Here is a 19359-nt window from a genome sequence, read left to right as displayed (position 1 = left end):
TTACAGCAAAGTTAGAGAACACAATTCTCTTGGAATTTGAATTATTAATCCTTAAAAAAACATGTATATAAAAATAAATTTGGTAGCATTAGGGTAGAATCCATTGTGAGGATTAAAGCAGTCAATTCATTGCACATGAAATTGATACAAATATCTTACAAATTGACTTAACTGTTGAACATCAACAGGAACAAAATTATTTTTTACACAGTGGTGAAACAATAACCATTAGCAATCAACTGGTGACTATTCAGAGCTCTTAAAGCTGGATAAGAGACAGTAAAAATAATTTTACATCAAATCAACTTATTTACAGAAACCACTTGAAAACATCTACTTTTTAAGTTCCCAATCTGTCTGATTTATGTTACACAACTACAGGTCTGCAAGGAGCCACAGTTCTCTAGCAGTGACTAATCCTAATAAGAACATATGCCCAGGTTTTCAGGTGTTGCTATCATTTTGGATTCTTAACATACTATATATTAGAATGGAATTTTTTTCTCAACAGCAGTTCCTCAACTCTTTCTAGAAAGTATTTCCATAAAAAATGTTTCATAATATGAATTTAAAATGAGAGTTACTTGTGAATATGCACACTGTGCTGATAAGTTTTTTCATCTGTAGACCACAGAGAACTATATAAAGGTATTCAGGAATCCCCATTTTCCAGGATGGAAATGGAAAGGAAAAAGTATTCAGAGGTGTCCAAGTCCCACTTGCCCTAAGTCTCATTGAAGGTCAATGTGATTTAGGCTCCTTTAGACTCTTAAAAGGCTAGAACTCCTAAACCATTTCAGCATTTCTGACAAGTAGTTTTTAATGGACTCGTTTATGACAGCAAAGCAAACTAGTACTAGTCTGTTGCCCTATCCTCCCTTCACATAATTAGCTTATTATGCTAGCAATTTAAAAAGGATTTTTGTGAACTTTCTCTTCTTCTTCGTGGTGAAAGGATTGACATATAGCTGTTTCCTATGAGAAATAATAAAAATCCAAGTAAAAAGAAAAGGAGAGCTATTCTCCCTCTACTTACAGAGTCACAGAGTAAAACAGACCAGGAAGGATGCAGTTGCTTGGGATGAAATAAATCAAAATTCATGTGTTAAGAGGGGTGGTATTGTTTGTTTTTTCCTAGGCATCTTTAGATGAAACACGAGTCAGAGTTCACAGCATTCGGGAAGCATACAGAAGTAATCTGCTAGAGGCTGAGCTCAGAAAACAAGAAGAACTGGCAGCTCAGGAAGCAGCCTTGAAAGCAGAGAAAAAGAAGAAAAGCACAGACAAAACCAAGCCCAGGAAAGGTTCAGAGAAAAAAAAGTAGTTGTTTTTGCAACTAGTGAATTGCATTTAACAGCATGGGAAAGAAAGTTGATATGCAATGATGAGAAAGAATATTTGTTATTTTGCAGTATATTTGGCAATTATATCACATTTTATCTCTTTGTCTGTTGATGGTGAAAAAAAATGACCAGGTATTCTTTTTAACAAGGTGTTTGCTATTTTGCTTTTCATAAAGCTACTCACTACTATTAAACTTTGTGTGTTTTACTAGAATAACTTTTGCAATAAAATTTGTATTCCATTCAGACTCTTCTCCCAAAATCAAGTGTCTTTTGTCTTTTTTTTTCCCAATCAAAACAGAATCAGTCAAGAATGAATCAGAGTTGAAACAGTGAATGTAACCTGTCAGTTTTGAATGTCATTTGATGTGGCTGCTTAAGTGGATGAAGATTTGTGGAGTTTATCATAATTAAATAGTGGCACACCATACTTTTCATATGCTGGCACTGGGAGGCTTCCCAAAGCCTGGTCCAGTAGGCACTCACAAGCTTTCTGTAATATCCCTTCCATCATTCTCTTAAGTGTTTTCGAATCTCACAGTAACTCTGTAGTGATAAACTCTTGGCACAACCTTCCAAGGCTTGTTAAATGCTTCTAAAAACCCTGTTACTCTCTTTTTTTTTATCTTCCCTAAGCTATATTTTGCCCATGGTGGCTTTGCTCAAAGTGACTAATTATAATAGAGTCTCAGGTGGAATTTAAAAATGTTTCTTAAAAGTAGAACCAGTGTGTGAATGAAGTGGCAATCATAGGCTTTTTACACATAGGGTGAAGTATTTCTTCTAAGGTCTTGTTTCCATTAGCATAGAATTTCTGTATTTGGGGTTTTGTCATCAAACACAAAAACATATGTGCATTCGTACTCACAAGCTATCATTCTGTACTCAGAGACAATGGTCAAAACTCTTACAATGGTAAAAACTCTCTCTAGACCAGACAGAGCTGTTTTAAATATCTTAAGGAATTTTCTGTGTATGTAGTCACAAGCAGAACCTTGGCAAATTAGACTAAGTACATACTGTATGCATACTAGATGTCCAGGATGTCTGAAAGCACTTCATTGTCTAGGCAAGGTGAGAAACCATGAGACTCCCCTATTTAATGCAAATCAACAATAAATTTATCCTTAGCATTCTGGCCAGCCACTGGTACTGGCTAGCCATTGCATTTGAAACTAGCCTTTCTTCTGTGTCTTAATGGCATACCAGATGTTCAGTCTCTGCTAGTTTTGTTCAACTCTGTTTTATCAGCAGCTCACTATGTGGCTTGTACTTAACTCACTCCTTTATCAGTTCTGTGATGTCTGTGCTTAGTACATGATCACACCTACACACCTGCTGTGATGCCAATGCCTCCATTCGGCCTCCTGCCTCCCATACATCATAGACTAAACTAACTAGCTTGAGTTCTCATGTTTGAAAGGGAAGAATGGAAACCAGAGTCCTAAAACTGATCCAGTGACTTTTATTGCAAAGAACAGGAGCTAAGTTTTGCCTGGGCCCATACAGGCTGTCAGTTTTTTGCTATAATTGCTCTTTGTCCTCCCTATTTTGGAATATTGGATATACTGCTTCATAATATCCCATCTTGTTTCCATGGCAATAGCACGTGTTGGTTGTCTTCTCATGTGAATCTCTAATGAGCTTCTGTAGAGGAAGATCAAGCTGAAGTTCTGTTCTTCATGTCACTGCAAGTGCTATAATGACATTCTGTTGTAAAAATAAATCCAGTTCCAAAAACCAGCATTATCGACATCTGAATGTCAAAAATTCAGCGAATAACCTGCATGATCACAACCCATCCCCACATGTAATGAACTATCAACTGACTTAGACACAGTGTACTCTGATCTACATTATCAAATCTTGTTCTGACGTTAAATACAATTCGAAGTTTCATAATTTTCTCACTTTGAAAAGTAATGTGGTATCATCAAAATCTGCTGTGTGGTTTGTGAATGTCTCTTTTGGCTCATTTATCATTTCAACAACACAGATATGATGAGGGAGTGAATTACTGTCACACTGTTTAATTGCATGTACTTTGGAGTATGTAATGTTTTAAGAGAAGCGCAGTAACAGTTTCACTAAATCCCTACGCATATTCCAGAAGAACAAAATATTCACTTACCTCATAATGGAGCCTGAGAGAGAAAAGGCCTTGTTTGGATTGTGACAAAGAATTTGCATACATAGGACCCAGAAACAGATGACTGATGAAATTTCCTATGCATCTGTTTTACACCAACACAACAGCTTTTTACATGTGCAGTATACTACAGGCTAAGTTAAAGATGGGTAAAGATGTACAAAAACTGAAGCAAATGTAACTGTATTTCAAAACAGCCATTTGCAGTAATTTAAGGAGCCATCATGTTTAGCACTTTACTGTAAGAAAAACTATATGTTTTGTTGTAATTGATAGGATTGTTGCCTCCATTGTGTAGACCAAGTTGCCTAGCAGTCAAATTATGTGTTTGCATGGATAAACGATGTTCATTTTTTTACCCTCTAGGAGTGAAACAGTTTTTAAGCACCATCATTATATAAAATTTAACCAGCCTTTATATCAAAGAAATTCACCATAATAAAAGCTCTGAAATTTGGATAGTCATGAGTCCTGCTTACACTTAGCTTGGCCATACAAGGCCATATTCAGTAGGGGCATGAGGACAAGCTTTAAATTATGTGTTTTCTTACTTAGTGAAGAATTGCAGCAAAGGACTCAAACACAGGGGTCAAGCACTTTACAGAATAGAATAGACAGGGAAAGCTTTTCTAAATCTAGACATGATTGTTCTGTCTTTTAAGATAACAATCATTTTGGAGGTATAATGGTTGCATCACAGCATACTATACCAGGTATTTGGTGGCATCACATCACAGAAGAGAGGGCTTGAGGGAGCAGGATCAGGGTTTGAGCAGTTACCTTCTAACATTTCTTGTAGAAAATCATCCCTGAGAATATCTGTACAATTTTTCACTTACACAGCCTCTCATTTTTGTTCATGGAAGAACTCTGTGTATGAAAAACAGTACCTATAACTATGTTGATCTCCAAATGTTGCACTTCAGTTGTCTTGTGACTTAGAGAGTTGTGTACTTCTCCCCTGAAATTCCAAATCTGACTTCTGAAGAAGAGCGTGGTAGTAGCCATTTCTTTACACAGACAAAGAGAGTGGGGTATCCCAAAAATTCTGTAATCTTGAACTGTCTCTGGCAGAAGATTGTGTGCTTCTTACAGAGCCAGTCGCCAATATTATGGTAAGATTTTATTTTTGTGTGATCCCCCCACATGTTAAGTACCTCCAGCTCATGAACCAAATACAAAAGCTAATTTCAATCTCTGCATTTTAAACACTATTGAACAGTCTGTTAGTATCTAGTCATTCCTGAGTATTTGCACAAAAAGAAGCAGTTTTAGGAACCAGCACAGTGGACCAGCAATGCATTTTGAGGAACCTTGTGAACTCAGAGTTTAGGGTAAGATTGGAAATATTTTACAATAATTATACTTGGTGATTGACTGGAATTTTGGATATTGATTTAGAGATTATTTAAGGTTGAGTTGCATTTTTTGTAGTTTTAAAACAAAAAGGATTTGTTTATTGTACTCTTTCCTGATACTCATTTCTCTTTCAATTGAAGTATAGCCAGTTATACAAAGGAAAATGCCACTATCCAGTAGAAATTTGTAAAGGTTTGGATGGAAAATGCAAATACCACAGGAGAATTAATACATGGTAGATTGCATTGTGAATAATCCCTACAGAATTTCTCAGAGTTCAGTTTTTTACTTCTGCATTTTAGGAAAAAATGTGGATTCACAGTATGACGCAGGTACCTGAGAAGGAAAATAAGTCTTTGACCTGATAATTCAGTTTAATGGGGATTAACACTGTAAAGAGTTAATCACTTGTAATAGCTCTTTCTGGGTGTGTTCTGCAAAGCTTTAGCAGTTTTCAGTTCTTGATCAAATGCTTGATCCTTTTCTTTTGACCAGCTATTCTGAATTAGAAAGGATCTCTTTCATTAAAATACATATCTACAGTTACTTTTTAATGCAAGTAGCTTCATTAATCTTCAAATTACTTGTCCCATCTGCTTTGCTTTAATTTGGCTGGCATTTACATAATGAGTTACAGACCAAAAACCAGACCAAGCCTGTTCCAGGTTGTCTTGCTGCTAAGACAAGCAATGTGCTGTGAAACAAGGCTCAGTTCTGAGCTGCCAGTCTGCTCACCCTGGCAATGTGCAATTTAGCCGCTCTGCAAGGTCTCATTTTAATTCAAAGAAGAGACAGTATTTATGCACATGCACAGCATTTCCCCTCCAAAAGGCAAGAAAAATGTCTACATATTTTGTCTGGCAAAAAAAATAAGAGAACAGCTTTGCATAATCATATGGCATTTTGCAGAATGAAGAAATCTCACTCACAGAGCCCTTTTTTCCTCTCATTCATTTCTGGAATCAGTCCTAATAGATTCACAGTCCAGGTAATATTTCAATGATTTAACTATTCTTGTTTGCAGAAAAACAAGATGTTGTTGTCCTCCATCTCAAAGGGGGACAAAGACAGGAAAGGAGGAGAGAAAATAATTTGAATCATATGAAATGAGACAATAGCACAAAAGGAAGATGAAGTGAAGATGTCATTAGCCAAAATAAGAGAAAATATTACAAGCAGTGGTCAGGTAGGACTCAGGACCTTTGATTCCGTGGCAACAAGAATGTGGTTAGGGACAGCAGTTCAGGGACTGGTAGGCTATTCTGGGAATGAGATAACATACAGACTAAAGTGTAGCCAGATCTGGATGCACACTCCTTGGTGAAACCTCAGCTCCTCTGCCCAACACATGGCTTTCTCCTTAAAGGCAAGCACCAAAATGCTCGCTCTTCCATGGGCACATCAGAGGTGTTTACCTTGCACATGGTAGCCCTGTGGGTGCAGCACAATCCATGGAATACAAACCCTAGTCTTGTCTTCCCTAAGCCTCTGAAAGCTGGATTCCATGGGGCTGTGCCCACAGACAGGACACCTCAGGTACCTTTCCCGGATACCATACAATGCTCACAAGACCAAGTATAGGGCAAGAGAGATCCTGATTCTGTGTACAAGCCAACTCATTGCAAAGCTGGAACATACAAGGAGTACAGTGGCTGCATGTTCGGGAACTTCAGTAAGATTTAACTTGCTAAAAACTCATTTATATGAAGTGTCTTGCTAAACAGAAATGACTCCTTTGCTAGTTTTACTTTCCATCCCATGGCTGGACATTCTATATGTGGCAAAAGGCAGTAAACATCAGCTGCAAACTGGTACAGAGGTAGTCAAAGTACTCAGCTGTGGCATGGTCAGAAGCAACCAGAACTACTTCAGACGTACAGAAAGCAGAAAGCGCCTGAAAGAACACAAAGCGGCAGTGAAAAAAAAATCCATCCTTTGTCTTCTCTACTACACTCCTTCAGCTTTAAGGCCACAATTATTATGGGGGTTTATTTTTTTTTTTTTTACTTTGGAGAAACCTTGACCTGGCTCTGGAGACAACTGTTGGCAAAGGCTAGAATCACAGATCTAGAAATGCAGAAGAGACTAAAGCTGCTCCACCCCCAGTCCATTAGGGTAGACAAAGGAGTGAAAGCCTTTATATCACAGGGCTTTACATACTTCATAAAATTTGACTCTTGGGAACTGGAGAAAGATAAAGGACTAAAGATTAGTCACAGATGCCTAAAGCAGTGCTTTAGTACTCCTCTCTTACACCACAAAAATGTGGAATGGGGGAATGTGAGGTTCAGCTAATGAAGGAATGAGAAACTTCCGCTCACTCTGTCCTTATTCTTGATAGAATGAGTTTCACAGCACTTCCCGTCATCATCAAAAGCATTAGGAAAAGCAAGGGAATGCTTTTCTATTGTTCCAGTGCAAAAGGTGAGTTTCCTGAAAGCACATTTCTCAGACTTGCTTAGACAGCTTCCACCTGAACACCTGAACAGTGTTATGAATTTCAAAGACTTCATTGGTAACTTAGCTTTTTTGATTTTTTTTTTTTTCACCCAGTAACGTTACTGGCTTAACACATTGCAGCTGTGATGTTGCAAACGGAAACTTTGGATAATTGGTGCTCTGAAATACCATTTATGCATAGACTGAGATATTTAAGTTCTGTTTAGTGTGTTTATCTATGTCCATATATGCTTTCTCTTAAAGACTCTGATTTATTTACCACAAATCAAAAAAATCAGGAAACCTGGATAAGATTAAAAGAATGTACATCCCTATCCTACCATTTACAAACTGGATCCAGAGAAAAGCAAGTCAAGATGAGGTATTATTCTATTTTCAGTCTTCTCACTATTCTTAGCATGAGCAAGGGGTCTATTATTTTTCCCCACCTATCTATCAGCACACATGTGCTGAGTATATAATTTCTATAATTTAACACACAATCAGCACTTGTACAACAGTGCTGGTGTACAATGCAGAGCAATTACAAATCAAATGCAAGATATTTTATAAGATAAAGTCTCTGCTCAGTGACATTCAGCTGGAGTTTTGCCAGAGGCCAGGAATTCACTAGCAGGAAGCACAGGGCAGGACATTGTGAGATAGCACTCTTGACAGTCCAGTTAAGTACTTCGCTTTCAGATACTACAGGATGCAAAATCTTCTTAGCTGTCCTTTTTTACAGGTTCCACTGTATTCATTGCTGCTTTCATACTGTCACCCTGGTAGCAGTGTGGCTGTATGGGGAAGTAACATGGATAGAATGGAAATGAATTTGAATAGAAACCTACAGAAAGGTTCTGTCACTGCCATTTTATTTTTTTTTTAAATCAAAGGTAGTACAGATAGTATAGAGGGGATGCATAACTCTGGCCAATCAAATCTGGAGGCTGAGTCATTCAGCTACTTTTTAAAATCCATAACTATGATCGTTGCTTGGAGGAATTTTTAAAACGCGATTTTTAAATCGTTTCAGTGCGAACAGGTAATATACCCTGTGAATAAGGCAATTAAAGAGGGTATTTAGCTTGTAATTTCCTGTATTGCCCTGCCGCTTTCTCCCCGCTCCGCCGCCCGCGGCCGCCGCCGGCGCTGCCCGGGAGCGCTCGCTAGAGGGCGGTGTTTCCGCGCGGCCGCCGGCCCGGCCCAGCCGGCGGCGCCCCGGGGATGCTGTGGTGCTGTGCCACCCCTGCTTCGCACATGGGCCGTCCCTGCCCAGCCACCCTGCTGCACACGGGGGACGGGGACACACCCCGCAGGGGCCCAGGGGCGTTCCTGCTCCTAGCTGTGCCCTGACCGTGCGCGACCGAACGTGGTCTCAGCGATTCGCGGCTACAGGAGAGAAATGCTGAATTTCTCGCTGACGTGGGCTTGTTTCCGAGAGGCTGGAGGCAAGGATAGCTAGCTGTCTTTTTAGTCTTTTGTTTCCCTCACAGCAAAATGTGTACTCAGTTTTGAGTAGCGCTATAAATAAAGTAAAAAATAATAACTGGGAGGCACTGGTCTGCAGAGTAACAAAGCCCTGTGCTTTTATCTGGTCCCTGCAGAGCTGTGCCCCATCTGCCCCTATTCTACTTTTGAAAGAGAAGGAATCTGTGTGAACTGGAAGGATTTTGTATGGCTTTCAGCCCCTCTGTCTGTTCAAAGACCAAGTGTGTAACCGCTCCAGAACAAACCTCAGCCCAGCTCAGCTGACCAGTGGGTGAACCCTCATTGCTGCAAACCCTCAGGAATTCAGGTGCTGGCTGTGTCCAGCCTGAGTTGCCTCGAGCCTTTGAGCTTTTCTGCCTTTGGCCTTTTCTGCTCTTTGTTCTCAGGGCTTGTCCTCCAGGCCAGATGATGGCTTAACTCAGCTGACCTTCCTCCCCCAGCAAGGCTGACACCGGTGCAGAGTATTGATCTCACTGCAGTACAGAAGGTGCAGCCGAAATACTGAGACTCACTCACCTTGTACAGTGTAGTACAATGAACTTCCAGAAAGTAAAATTGCTTGTTCAGGAGGCTGATAGAGTAAATCATTAAAAATACCTGCTGTCCATTGTGCCTCTTGACATTCATTGCGCTGTAGCTGTGACTTGTTTTATTGACTCATTATAAGGATATAATGCACTGGGGAGTCAGAAACTTGCAAAGGGAAGTATCTGCTGTCCCATAAATTGTCCCTGTAATTTTGTAACACATTACAGTTTTAAGGCAGGTCATAATGTTCCCAATCAGTTACCAAAAGGTAGGTCTCTAACTAAAAATGTCTTGAGTTTGTGAGGAGCTGAGGAACTTGCTTCAAATTGGGGCACTGAAAATCAGGCCAGTTTGAATTAACTGCTGGTGGAGCCTAGCTCTGAAAACATGGACTGCCATTGCCAAGTACAGCACTTGCCTTTTGAAACAGATCCAGGGAATGAACAAGCATAAAAATATTCCAGACAACTTCAGCGTGCTATTCAGCGACACTGACCCTGCCTGCACCGACGAGGGGCATGACCTGAAGGTCCTTGCCTGGAATGCAGACACAGCATTGTCATCACCACTGGATATGCATCTGCTTGACCCTGGACGGGTCCTGCAGCTGGATCACTAAATCGGCACTCTGGACGTTATACAAGAGGAAAAATGGGGATTGGGATAAGCAAGGGTCTGTTTTCTCTCCTCCAAGTACTCTTGCATGGACTGAGTAGCTAACTGTACAAGTAAGCTGAATCATAACATGGGCTGCTTAGATTTTTGAACAGCTGATGGACCTTTTCCTTCCATTTATGAATCTGACAGATATTAGCATGCTAATTTCTTTCACAAAATTTTTGAGCTGCAGCATCAAGAGCTGCAGCAAACATTAGTTTTAAGTTTTGTTTATTGTTAATTTTTCAAATGTCATCATGCACTAAAGGTCTGCAGGAGCCCATCACTTCTGAGGGACAAGAAGACTGCGAGAACCTTCTGATGGGGAACAGGCCGTGCAGTCTTCTGCCTACAATAAACTTTTTTTCTCAGTATGTGGGCAACAAGACAGAATATCACAGAAAGTAAAAAACAGATTGAAGCTCTCATTGTGTTTAAGATGCAGTATATATCAGGATATGGCATTTGTCTAATGATGAGTCTTATGGCTGAGGTGTTAAAAAAGAATTAGTCTAGGCAATTTAGCCACCAGACATCTATTGATATTTACAGAAGCAGGCTGATTGACTTTGCAAGTCTCCAATTATAATTCTTGCTATAATTATGATTATGCTTCTCTGTAGAGCACTGCTGAGCCTCCACTTTTGACTCATACCAGATTCCCACTGAAGTCAGCAGGAGCTGTGCTTGAGATGGGGCTCTCACAGACAGCACTGTTTGTCCAAAAGTAAACAAGCTGTTCCTGAAAATTGCTTCTCTAAAATGGACTGATTTCCCCTATGCATGGTAATAGCTCTAATCGAACATACAGCTTTTGCTTTGTTCTGCCACGGGAACAAAGTAAGGTTTAAGGGACTGGTGGTCTGGCATATCTTCAGACTTGTTCAGCACTGTAAAAGTCTTAACAAAACTTCTCACTATGGCAGAGTAGGGGCTGGCTCGAGTATCCATCCAATAATTCAGTATCGAGGATATCCCGCTTGCCTGAAAATCTTATTCTCATTAGTTTTTGTGAAGACAAGTAAAATGTATTTAATTGATTTCATCATCATGATTAAAAGAAGGTAAGTAGATTTACTGCAAGAGAAGTAAGTACTTGGGTTTATTGTGGAAAGCTTACACAGGAAAAATCTATCTTCATCTCCTTACCTGCTATATTATACACTCAGGAAAACTCTATGTATTGATTGTGGATGAAGTTGTTAATTGCCTGGCCAGTACTGCAAGCAAGGAAACATGTTTGGGAAGCAGCTTTCCATTTTTGTAGAAAAAGAGGAAACAAAGACTATAAGTTGGGGAAAACCCGAAATAGCAAAATTAATGAGACTATCATTACTCATGTTAAGATGCACAATGTGAGAAGAAGATCTTCATATTAGGAAGTTTCTGTAAAGGTTAGCTTGCTGACAAATTGCCCCCATTATCTCTGTAATCACTTGCTAAGCCATAAAAAACATAAATCTCTCATCTTGCAAGCAGATCTGTGGAAGTACAATCCCATGGGATTTTGCATGGCACTAAAAACCTGTTAAAGTTGATCAGAGGGTGGCGTAAGGCTGTGTTCAAATGTTCTTCTATTCTGTTATTTCTGGGAGAAATGGGATCTTCCCCCCCTTGGTATTTGTCAGGGCATCGATGAGCATGTATCTCCACAATCAGAACTATATGGACATTTCTTCATGGAGAGTTTCAGAAATATAATTACAGCTGTCCCTAAACACCATGTTCTAGACTTTCCTATGTCCTATATAGTGCTCTGCTACATGATGGCTGTGTTAACCTAAAGCCATACCAGTGTTTTAATCTTGAACTTTTTATTACAGAGTCCTTTAATCTCAGGCTTTTTTTTTTTTTTTACTGTCTCCTCTTTCCAAAATTTGCGTTATCAAATATTTATAATCAAGCACTGAAGCAGAATGAAGAGTATCACTCAAAAAGTTCTCCACTGTAGTGGTGGATACAGCATGTTCCCCTACAGTATTTGAGCACTTTGCATACAGGAAGTGCTATCTCCTGAGAGGGCTGGGGGGCAAGGAGTTTTCCTAGTTTCACAGAGAGTAATTTGGGTATTAGCCATAATACCACATAAGCTGTGTGGCTTTTTGAAAGTGGTGTTAGGTGTGGAGCACAGCACGGCCATGGTTTCATAGTGAGTCTGAGGTCCTGCAGGACCTGGGCCCTGAGCACACCATACTTCTGACGGTCAGCTCAATGCCTTATCTGGCTAATCCTTAGCTAGGCTCCACAGCTTGGAGAAGCCCTTTTACTGAGCGGACATTACCTTGCTTCTGTTGAGAGGGAACCCAAAATCTGAAAAGTCAAATCATCATTTTTTCTCTACCTTACTTTTCCAAAATAGTAAGGTGAGGCTTCCCTAATCTGCAACCCCTTGCAATTAATCAGGTATTGGCTGTGTCTGAGAGGTGCTCAGGGACCTCCCACCTGGAGCCAGATTAATTTCAGATTTCAACATCTCTGCAACCTGCAGCCACGGTGGGGGTGGCAGGAGCCTTTTCAAGAGACACGAGTGTCATCTAGTGGTAAAGCAAACCCACTCAATCACACCCCAAGGGCCACCATCTGCCCACTGGTTTCCATACAGAGTACTGGTCAATACATTTTGTTTCTGCTACACTTTAACTACATAATGCAGAATGTATGTAGTAATGCCTGTTTTAGCTTTCATCCTTTCAGGATTTATTTTATGCAGGTTAATGGAAAACAATATGAGCCCAGGACAGCTAAGCAGGCAGTGGACACTAATGACTCTCTGACTGAGGTTTTTCTGTCCCTGGGATGGGAAACAAAAAAGGTCTGTCTGCTTGGGTACAGTGACCACTAGCATCAACTTGGTCCCCAGGAGTTAAGTGAGAATTTTACAGGACAAAGCGCTGTTTAAAGCTTTATTTAGTTGTTGTATCGCATAATGTGTCCATTGAAGGAATGGACATTCAAGATCTTTGCATTTTAGAGTAGATTTTTCCCAAACTCTTTTGCCTTCTTTCACACATAAATCCAGATTTATTAGTGAAGCAGAGCATAAACACAGTAATTCTCTTGTAATTAGTCAAATACAAAAGAAGAAACACCTTCTCACCAGCAGAGGAACATGCAGGGAAAAGTGGCTGAGCCGTTGAGTGGAGAAATACTGACTAGTTATATATAATTTTTCTGATGTGACTTTCTGGCAGTTCATCACAGTAACTGTAATGCAAGAAATCCAGCTCAAGGTGTTGTGCTGGTCTTTGAGGAAAAACAGACTTTGCATCTAGTCAACTAGAAACCATCATGTTGTAAAATCACTGTCAGTAACTACTCAGTGCACATTTTTGAGTGGAGAACTGGAAACCCACCTTTTTTTAGGGCAAAAGTGAACTTACCATATTTTCAGTTGAAGTCAAGGGCTCAGACTTAAGGAAAATCCAAAATGCTTAAATCATGAGAGTTAAGTAGGGGCTGGTGGATGGAGGAAGGGGAGCTATATGGCCTTATACTCCAACTCCCACCATGGAGTTTGTCTCCTAGGGAGACAAACTAAGGGCATGCTTTGTTTTTGGCACTTCTCACACTTCTGCTGTTTCTGCTAGAGCAGGTCGTGGGTAGTCATGCCTTGCATGTTTCTCTATCCTAAGAGTGAACACATAGGAAAAAAAAAGAACTAACCAAAAAAACCTTAATAAAAAGCACTGAATCCTTTGCAAAGCTGCCAGCTGGCTGTGTAACAGAGCACTGGGTAGGGCTCAGATCAGCCAGGTAATCAGGGGCTCTTGGCAAGCTAAGGGCAGTGGAGCATATGGGTCTTTTCCCTGCGTTGCTCTGTGCCCAGAGCCACAAAGGGTAGGGGGATCGAGAGCCGCCAGCTCTTGCTATTTGCCAGCCCGTCAGGCTCCCTCTCCCACCCCCCGCAAGAGCAGACCCAGCGGGGCTCATGCTCCTGCTTTCATTTGTCAGCCCGCCTGCGTCAGCAATAATACGGAGCTCAGCTGCTCATCATCCCGTCTGATAATGTCGCGGGAGGAATTAGGCAAGGCATGCTGGTAGGAGGGAGAGAGAGGGTTTGAGGGAGAGTAATCACAGGCACAGTGATGGGAAATAGATGAGATCAGAAAAAAAACAACCCTCAAACAGGGTATTCTCAGGCTAGAACGGAATATATTTTTAGGACTCTTTCAGTTCCAGCTGCGGGGAGCCACGAGATAGCAGCTGGTCACCCCAGGATTTCAGAAGGGTTTGCCTCAAGGCTGAAATGAGCGAGTTGCCACAGGGCAATTGGCATTCAGCCGTGCTGTAGAAAAGCTGAATGGGTGGGCTGGGAGGCTGGGTCGTCCCCTTGTCCACAGATGACATGTGGCAAGAGGCAGCGGAGGGTTCGCAGATGCTGCCGGTTTTCCATGGGCACTGTGCAGGCTCTCAGTCTTCAAAGCAAACGTGGAAAGCTTTTTGCTCACACAGCTTCCGGCTGAGATTTGAAGCGCTCTTTACCCGGGAGGACAGCGATAATGAGGGGCCATGCCACAGACGGTCTGATGAGACCCAGGCAGGTCCTGGCAATATGAGCAGCACTATTCGCTGCACAGCAGCCAGCTAGAGCCCAGTCCTTGGTACCTCCCTCAACAGCAGAGAGAGCAAAGTATTCTATTAAAAGAAGGCATATATTTAATCAATTCCTGTTGTGCTGTAAAACTCAAATTTACTTTGATTTTTTTTTTTAATTTGACTTGGTATTTTAACCACTGCTAGCACTAGAGCAACATTACACTCCTCCCAGTTATTTCCCAACAGAATGTCTCTCTTTTCACTGTAATTCAGTAAACATTTTGAAAACACCATGGCAAGGTCAAGGATATTTTGCAAAATCTCTATCTGTATAGCCTAAATGGACCTGGAAACAGAACAGATTGTGCTCTGAATTTGGGAAAAGGTGAAATAATTCATGCCCGTCAGTTCTGTGCTTGGTATGTGGCAGTAAATTGAGGCCGACTGTCCATCTCCAAATGCTGTGTGTAATCTGTAGTTTCAGTGCTTGGATTGTCCGATTTTGTGCACTATGCAGCTACTTTGTTTTCCCAAAAGCCACAAAGTGACCCCTGGAGGAAAGTCTCATGTCCAAAGCACCAGCACTGGTCTGATCTCAGAGCTACAGCTTAGAAAGCTGCCTTTCAAGGGCACTGGAGAACGAACACCAACAGAAGCACCATTAGAGTGATGCTGAAATCAAAAACTTTAGGTAAGATTTTCAGAGTGACTGAGGGAGAATTGTCAAGAGAAAGGTGTCTGTCCTCTGCATATCCAGCCCTAAAAGGCAAGCCCAAAGAGGGTACACTTTAGTGATTGAATTCTTGGCCAGTGGCTACATTCAAATATTCAGTTGCTGTGATGACAAAACCTCCCTTGAAATTGTTTGGGTTTTTTTGCCTGACATTCAAGTTAAATTGCATTTCATTTCATATTCTTTCATAAAAATTATCCCATACTATAGCTTTCCTTCTGGAATACACCTAGAGTAGCCAGGCATCCTTTGTTAACAAATTCAAGAGGGAAAGCCTATGTTACACAAGTTAAAAAATAACTGAATGACTGATAGTTTTGGCAGAAAGCAATTCATGCCCTCTAACTGAAGATCATAAACTATCACCTGTCAGCTAGCTCATAAATCACAATATCAGAGCAAATCTGATTATTCTTCTTATAAGAATATTTAAAATAAAATTCATTACTATGGTTTTCACATTATTGGTTAGTCCTCTGTAACTGTGCACTTTAAAGCCTTTCACCAGGCAATGTAGCTCTTGGAATGACAAGTTGGGTTTAAGGAACAAAAACATTGGTGACAAAAACGGAAATAAAATTGTGTCCATCAGAAACACCCCTTGTACTAGCACCAGCCTCAGTGCCTGTTTTTGGACTCTGGCTGTTTGTTATTTCTGCTACCTCAGGGGTCTGGGAGCAGGAGACTGTCACCCAGCCACCAGGATAACTGTTCTCCCTGAACAGCAATATCTCTCAAATTATACAGTGAAGTCTACAATAATCACGTCAGCTCAGCACTAACGTGCTTATCACTTAAACTCTGCATTGTTTATCCTTATTTCACTTCAGTTTTTGTTTGGGAAATTCAAAAGCCAGTCCCACCATAATCTTTCAGCCAAGCTTCACTTTATTACTGCATTGTGGGAAGTCTTCTGAAGTGCATCTTAATCTCATCCGCACCTAGATTCACCTTGTTCCTCTTCCATTCTGCCCAAGGGAAGAGCTTTTTGTTGCACAGTGCATACATGTCCAGCACAGCTTTTAATGCACTTGGAGAGCATCTTCCCTCTCTGGAGGTTTTCTCTGCAAGAACTACCAATACTGTTTTTCTTCCTTCATTGGAGCTGATTTTTTTTCCTCCAAGGGCTTTACTCACTGCCATTGCAGTAACTGGATGCAAAGGCAGGACCAGGGAGTAAGGCCCTTTGTTTTCAGGCAGACCCCACAGGGTTATACAGGGACTTAATTCAACATATAACAACCTAGTTAATTCCCTTCTGTGAATCCAGCAATGTGCAAGTGCTCCTAAGGAAGCTGTAACCAGCAGCTCACAGATGGAGAAGGCTTTGGTGGCATAGGGGTGGATTTCATGGCAGGCTGGTCCCAATACTGAGAGTCAGTTGAGGTTCAATGGTGACCTTACCCCTCCTCAATACAAACCTGGCATCTATTTGGCTCAGAAGGGACTCTTGTCTAAGTACTTCCACAATTCTCTGCTCTGCCCGGGTTCTGCTTCTCATGTGCTGCATCCCTGCTCTGCCCCATGCAGTGATGTGCAGCCAGGAGAGGGAACCTCTCTGGGACCTCTGCCCCGACCTCAGCTAAGAAAAAGCTCAGTCCTTGGATGAGTTAGGGAATTCCATGGAACCTGGGCCTTAACAGGAGAAAGGGGAATGGAGAAAGTGAGCGAGGCCTGTGAAAGGACCTCGCTTTCACACCTGTGAAAGGAAGATAGCCTCAGGCCAGCAGTGAATACAAAGTGGACCTCAGAGATTTTTGCCTTGACATCAGGGTATATTTTGGTCTGATGAAAAGACTAGCTCTAGTTAGCTGCTGTAAATAAAAGAGCTTAGACCAGAGTTAAATGATGAGAGACTATTGATGAAGAAAGAAAATTACTGGATACAGGCTGAAAGTCTGAAAAACAGGCTTTTTCAGGATGTATATGAGACAAGAAGCAGCTGGTACAGCATCCACACGGACTGAAGCAATGGCTGCCATAAGAAATGCAGTGATGATGGGACCAGCTGCTATTCTCCTTCTGTGTCACAGAATGAAGATGTTCAACAGCATCCAGGTAAGCAGCACAGGGGCTTCTGCACTCAGGGAACAGGTTAGGAAGGGTTGTGTTTGGGCTTTCTATCCCACTGGCTATGTATGGCTAATAGTCTTGTCCTCTCTAAGGAAACAAGCCCTTTTTAAACATTTAAATATCCTGAAGAGCAGATCTTCTCAAAACCTATCTATTACATCTGTGCTACCTGCAGCACATCATGAGAACCAGTGCTTGGAGGTCTAACTGGTGTCCATTTGTAGATGAGTGGTTGAGTTAATGAATTGTCCACCACGTTTATTCTTTACTGGAATCTATTTATTCTCACTTTTTAATACCAACTAGAGTCCAGTAAAATCAGAGTCTGTATATTTCTTAGTATATATCTACACACACACACATGGAATAAACTGCACTCAAAACATGCAAGGTGCAAGATTAATAGGGAAGAAGTGTTATCCATATTTTATAGATGGGGTGCTGAAGGAACAGGAGACAACATGAGTTCCAGATTGTACTCAATGTCTGTGATAGATCAGGAAACTCGGGCTTAATGAGAAAAGAAAGAAGCTAATACACACAAATAAATAGGATTGTACCTTCTGTAGAGTATCTGTAGCATTAATATAACCTTAATTCCCTGCATGAGACAGTCTCCCTGCTTCTTCATTTTGCATTCAGTAGTCTAAAGCAGGAACCATGACACTTATTTTGATTTTATTTTTTTAAAATTTCTTCATTATAGCAGCAAATTCTACAATAAATCAGGCTCAGAAGCTCTGTGAAGTTTGTAAAGCAAGCCCTACTCAGCTCCAGGCATTTATACATGACGCATACACTCATCAGTGCTCACTGCTGTTATTTCTCTGCCAATCACCTTACCCAATGTGAAGATGTGTCACAACACTGAGCAAACATGGAAACAGCCACTTTAATCGACCATATTTTCCCCATCTGGTAACTTTCCTTTAACATGGTAGTCCAGCTTTCCCACAGATTTTATAGAGAGAAAGTTTACAAGCAATAAAAATTAACAGCCAGTATACATACAACAAACAAATCAACATCCCCCCCCCCCCCCCCCCCCCTTCCCCATAGTGTGTGCCTGAGTGGATCTAATTCAAACTGTGACTAAACTGTGGTTGATTTCCATGAGATATTTTGCCTGGGGATATGCAGTGTGCATAGTGCATGATTCATCTCAGTGAAAACCAGACCAGGGGTGACAGGAAGAAGTTCTGAGGACAAGCGCAGAAAAACAGCCATAACAGGGGAGGAAAGCCACAAAATGAACTGCTTTGGCTTGCCCTTCAAGCAGTAACAGAGCAGGGCAGTGGGGGCATCCCCTTCCCATGTGCCTGGAAAGAACTTCCCTGGTTCCCCATAATGAAAAGGACCCAGACTAACGTGGTTAGATGTTGGGATAGTTCATGTCTCCAAGCACTGTCTCTACTTTGCCTTAGACTGCATCAGAGCTCCTCCGTGCATATCTCAAAGACATTTCTGGAAGCACTTCTTTCCTAGGAGAAATCTCAGTAGTGGTGGAGAGTGGGTGCCTTGCTAGAAGTAATCCCTGCAGTTGTCTTGTTTATGTGCTGTTAATACAGGTACATATTTCCACTGGTGTAGATTAGAAGTATCAATGGCAACAGAACAATGAATATCTGTGCAACCAGTAGTTGACATCTTGTGTTTATCATGCCACAAAATAGCTTTGTTTCAGATTATAAAACAGTTGTGTGGTGAATGGAATCAGTCTGTGATCATTTGTATGTATGAACAATATTTTAAGGGCCACTTGTTTTTGCATCTCATTCAAATACTGACAGGATGGATGTTGGGCGAATGGAAGAGCATACACACATTCTGTTTCAGAGAGGCTCCTCTTCCTATTCTTCAGTGTGGCTGATGGATCTGTCTCTCCTGTGGGTATTCATTTTCGGTAAGACTATTGGGAAGGAGAAGACAAACCAAACACAGCATCTGAGGACACAATGTTTTCAGATGTGGCTGAGAGTGGTAGTCCATTCTTCTGTCAAAACAAAGATGATGTGACAGCTCTGCCTGTCAGCCTTTGTCGAGAGAGCAGT

The 19359-nt window shown here is 41.2% G+C and overlaps 1 protein-coding gene across 6 annotated transcripts in view; it reads left to right on the top strand.

Moving 5' to 3' along the window:
• The window catches only part of ADGB (androglobin), a 105271-nt gene extending 103676 nt beyond the window's left edge, over positions 1–1595 (top strand). For all 6 annotated transcript variants that reach the window (XM_027633783.1, XM_027633769.1, XM_027633787.1 and 3 more), the window contains one exon: positions 1139–1595. In XM_027633783.1, coding sequence (XP_027489584.1) covers positions 1139–1324 — 186 coding nt within the window. In that variant the 3' untranslated portion in view covers positions 1325–1595. The remainder of the gene's footprint in view (positions 1–1138) is intronic.
• Positions 1596–19359: the final 17764 nt, after the last annotated feature.

This window comes from Corapipo altera, unplaced genomic scaffold (assembly GCF_003945725.1).
Source record: "Corapipo altera isolate COAL_440 unplaced genomic scaffold, ASM394572v1 2b, whole genome shotgun sequence".
NCBI lineage: Eukaryota > Metazoa > Chordata > Aves > Passeriformes > Pipridae > Corapipo > Corapipo altera.
The sequence above is the reverse complement of the archived record's forward strand: the minus strand, read 5'-3'. Positions and strand labels throughout refer to the sequence as shown.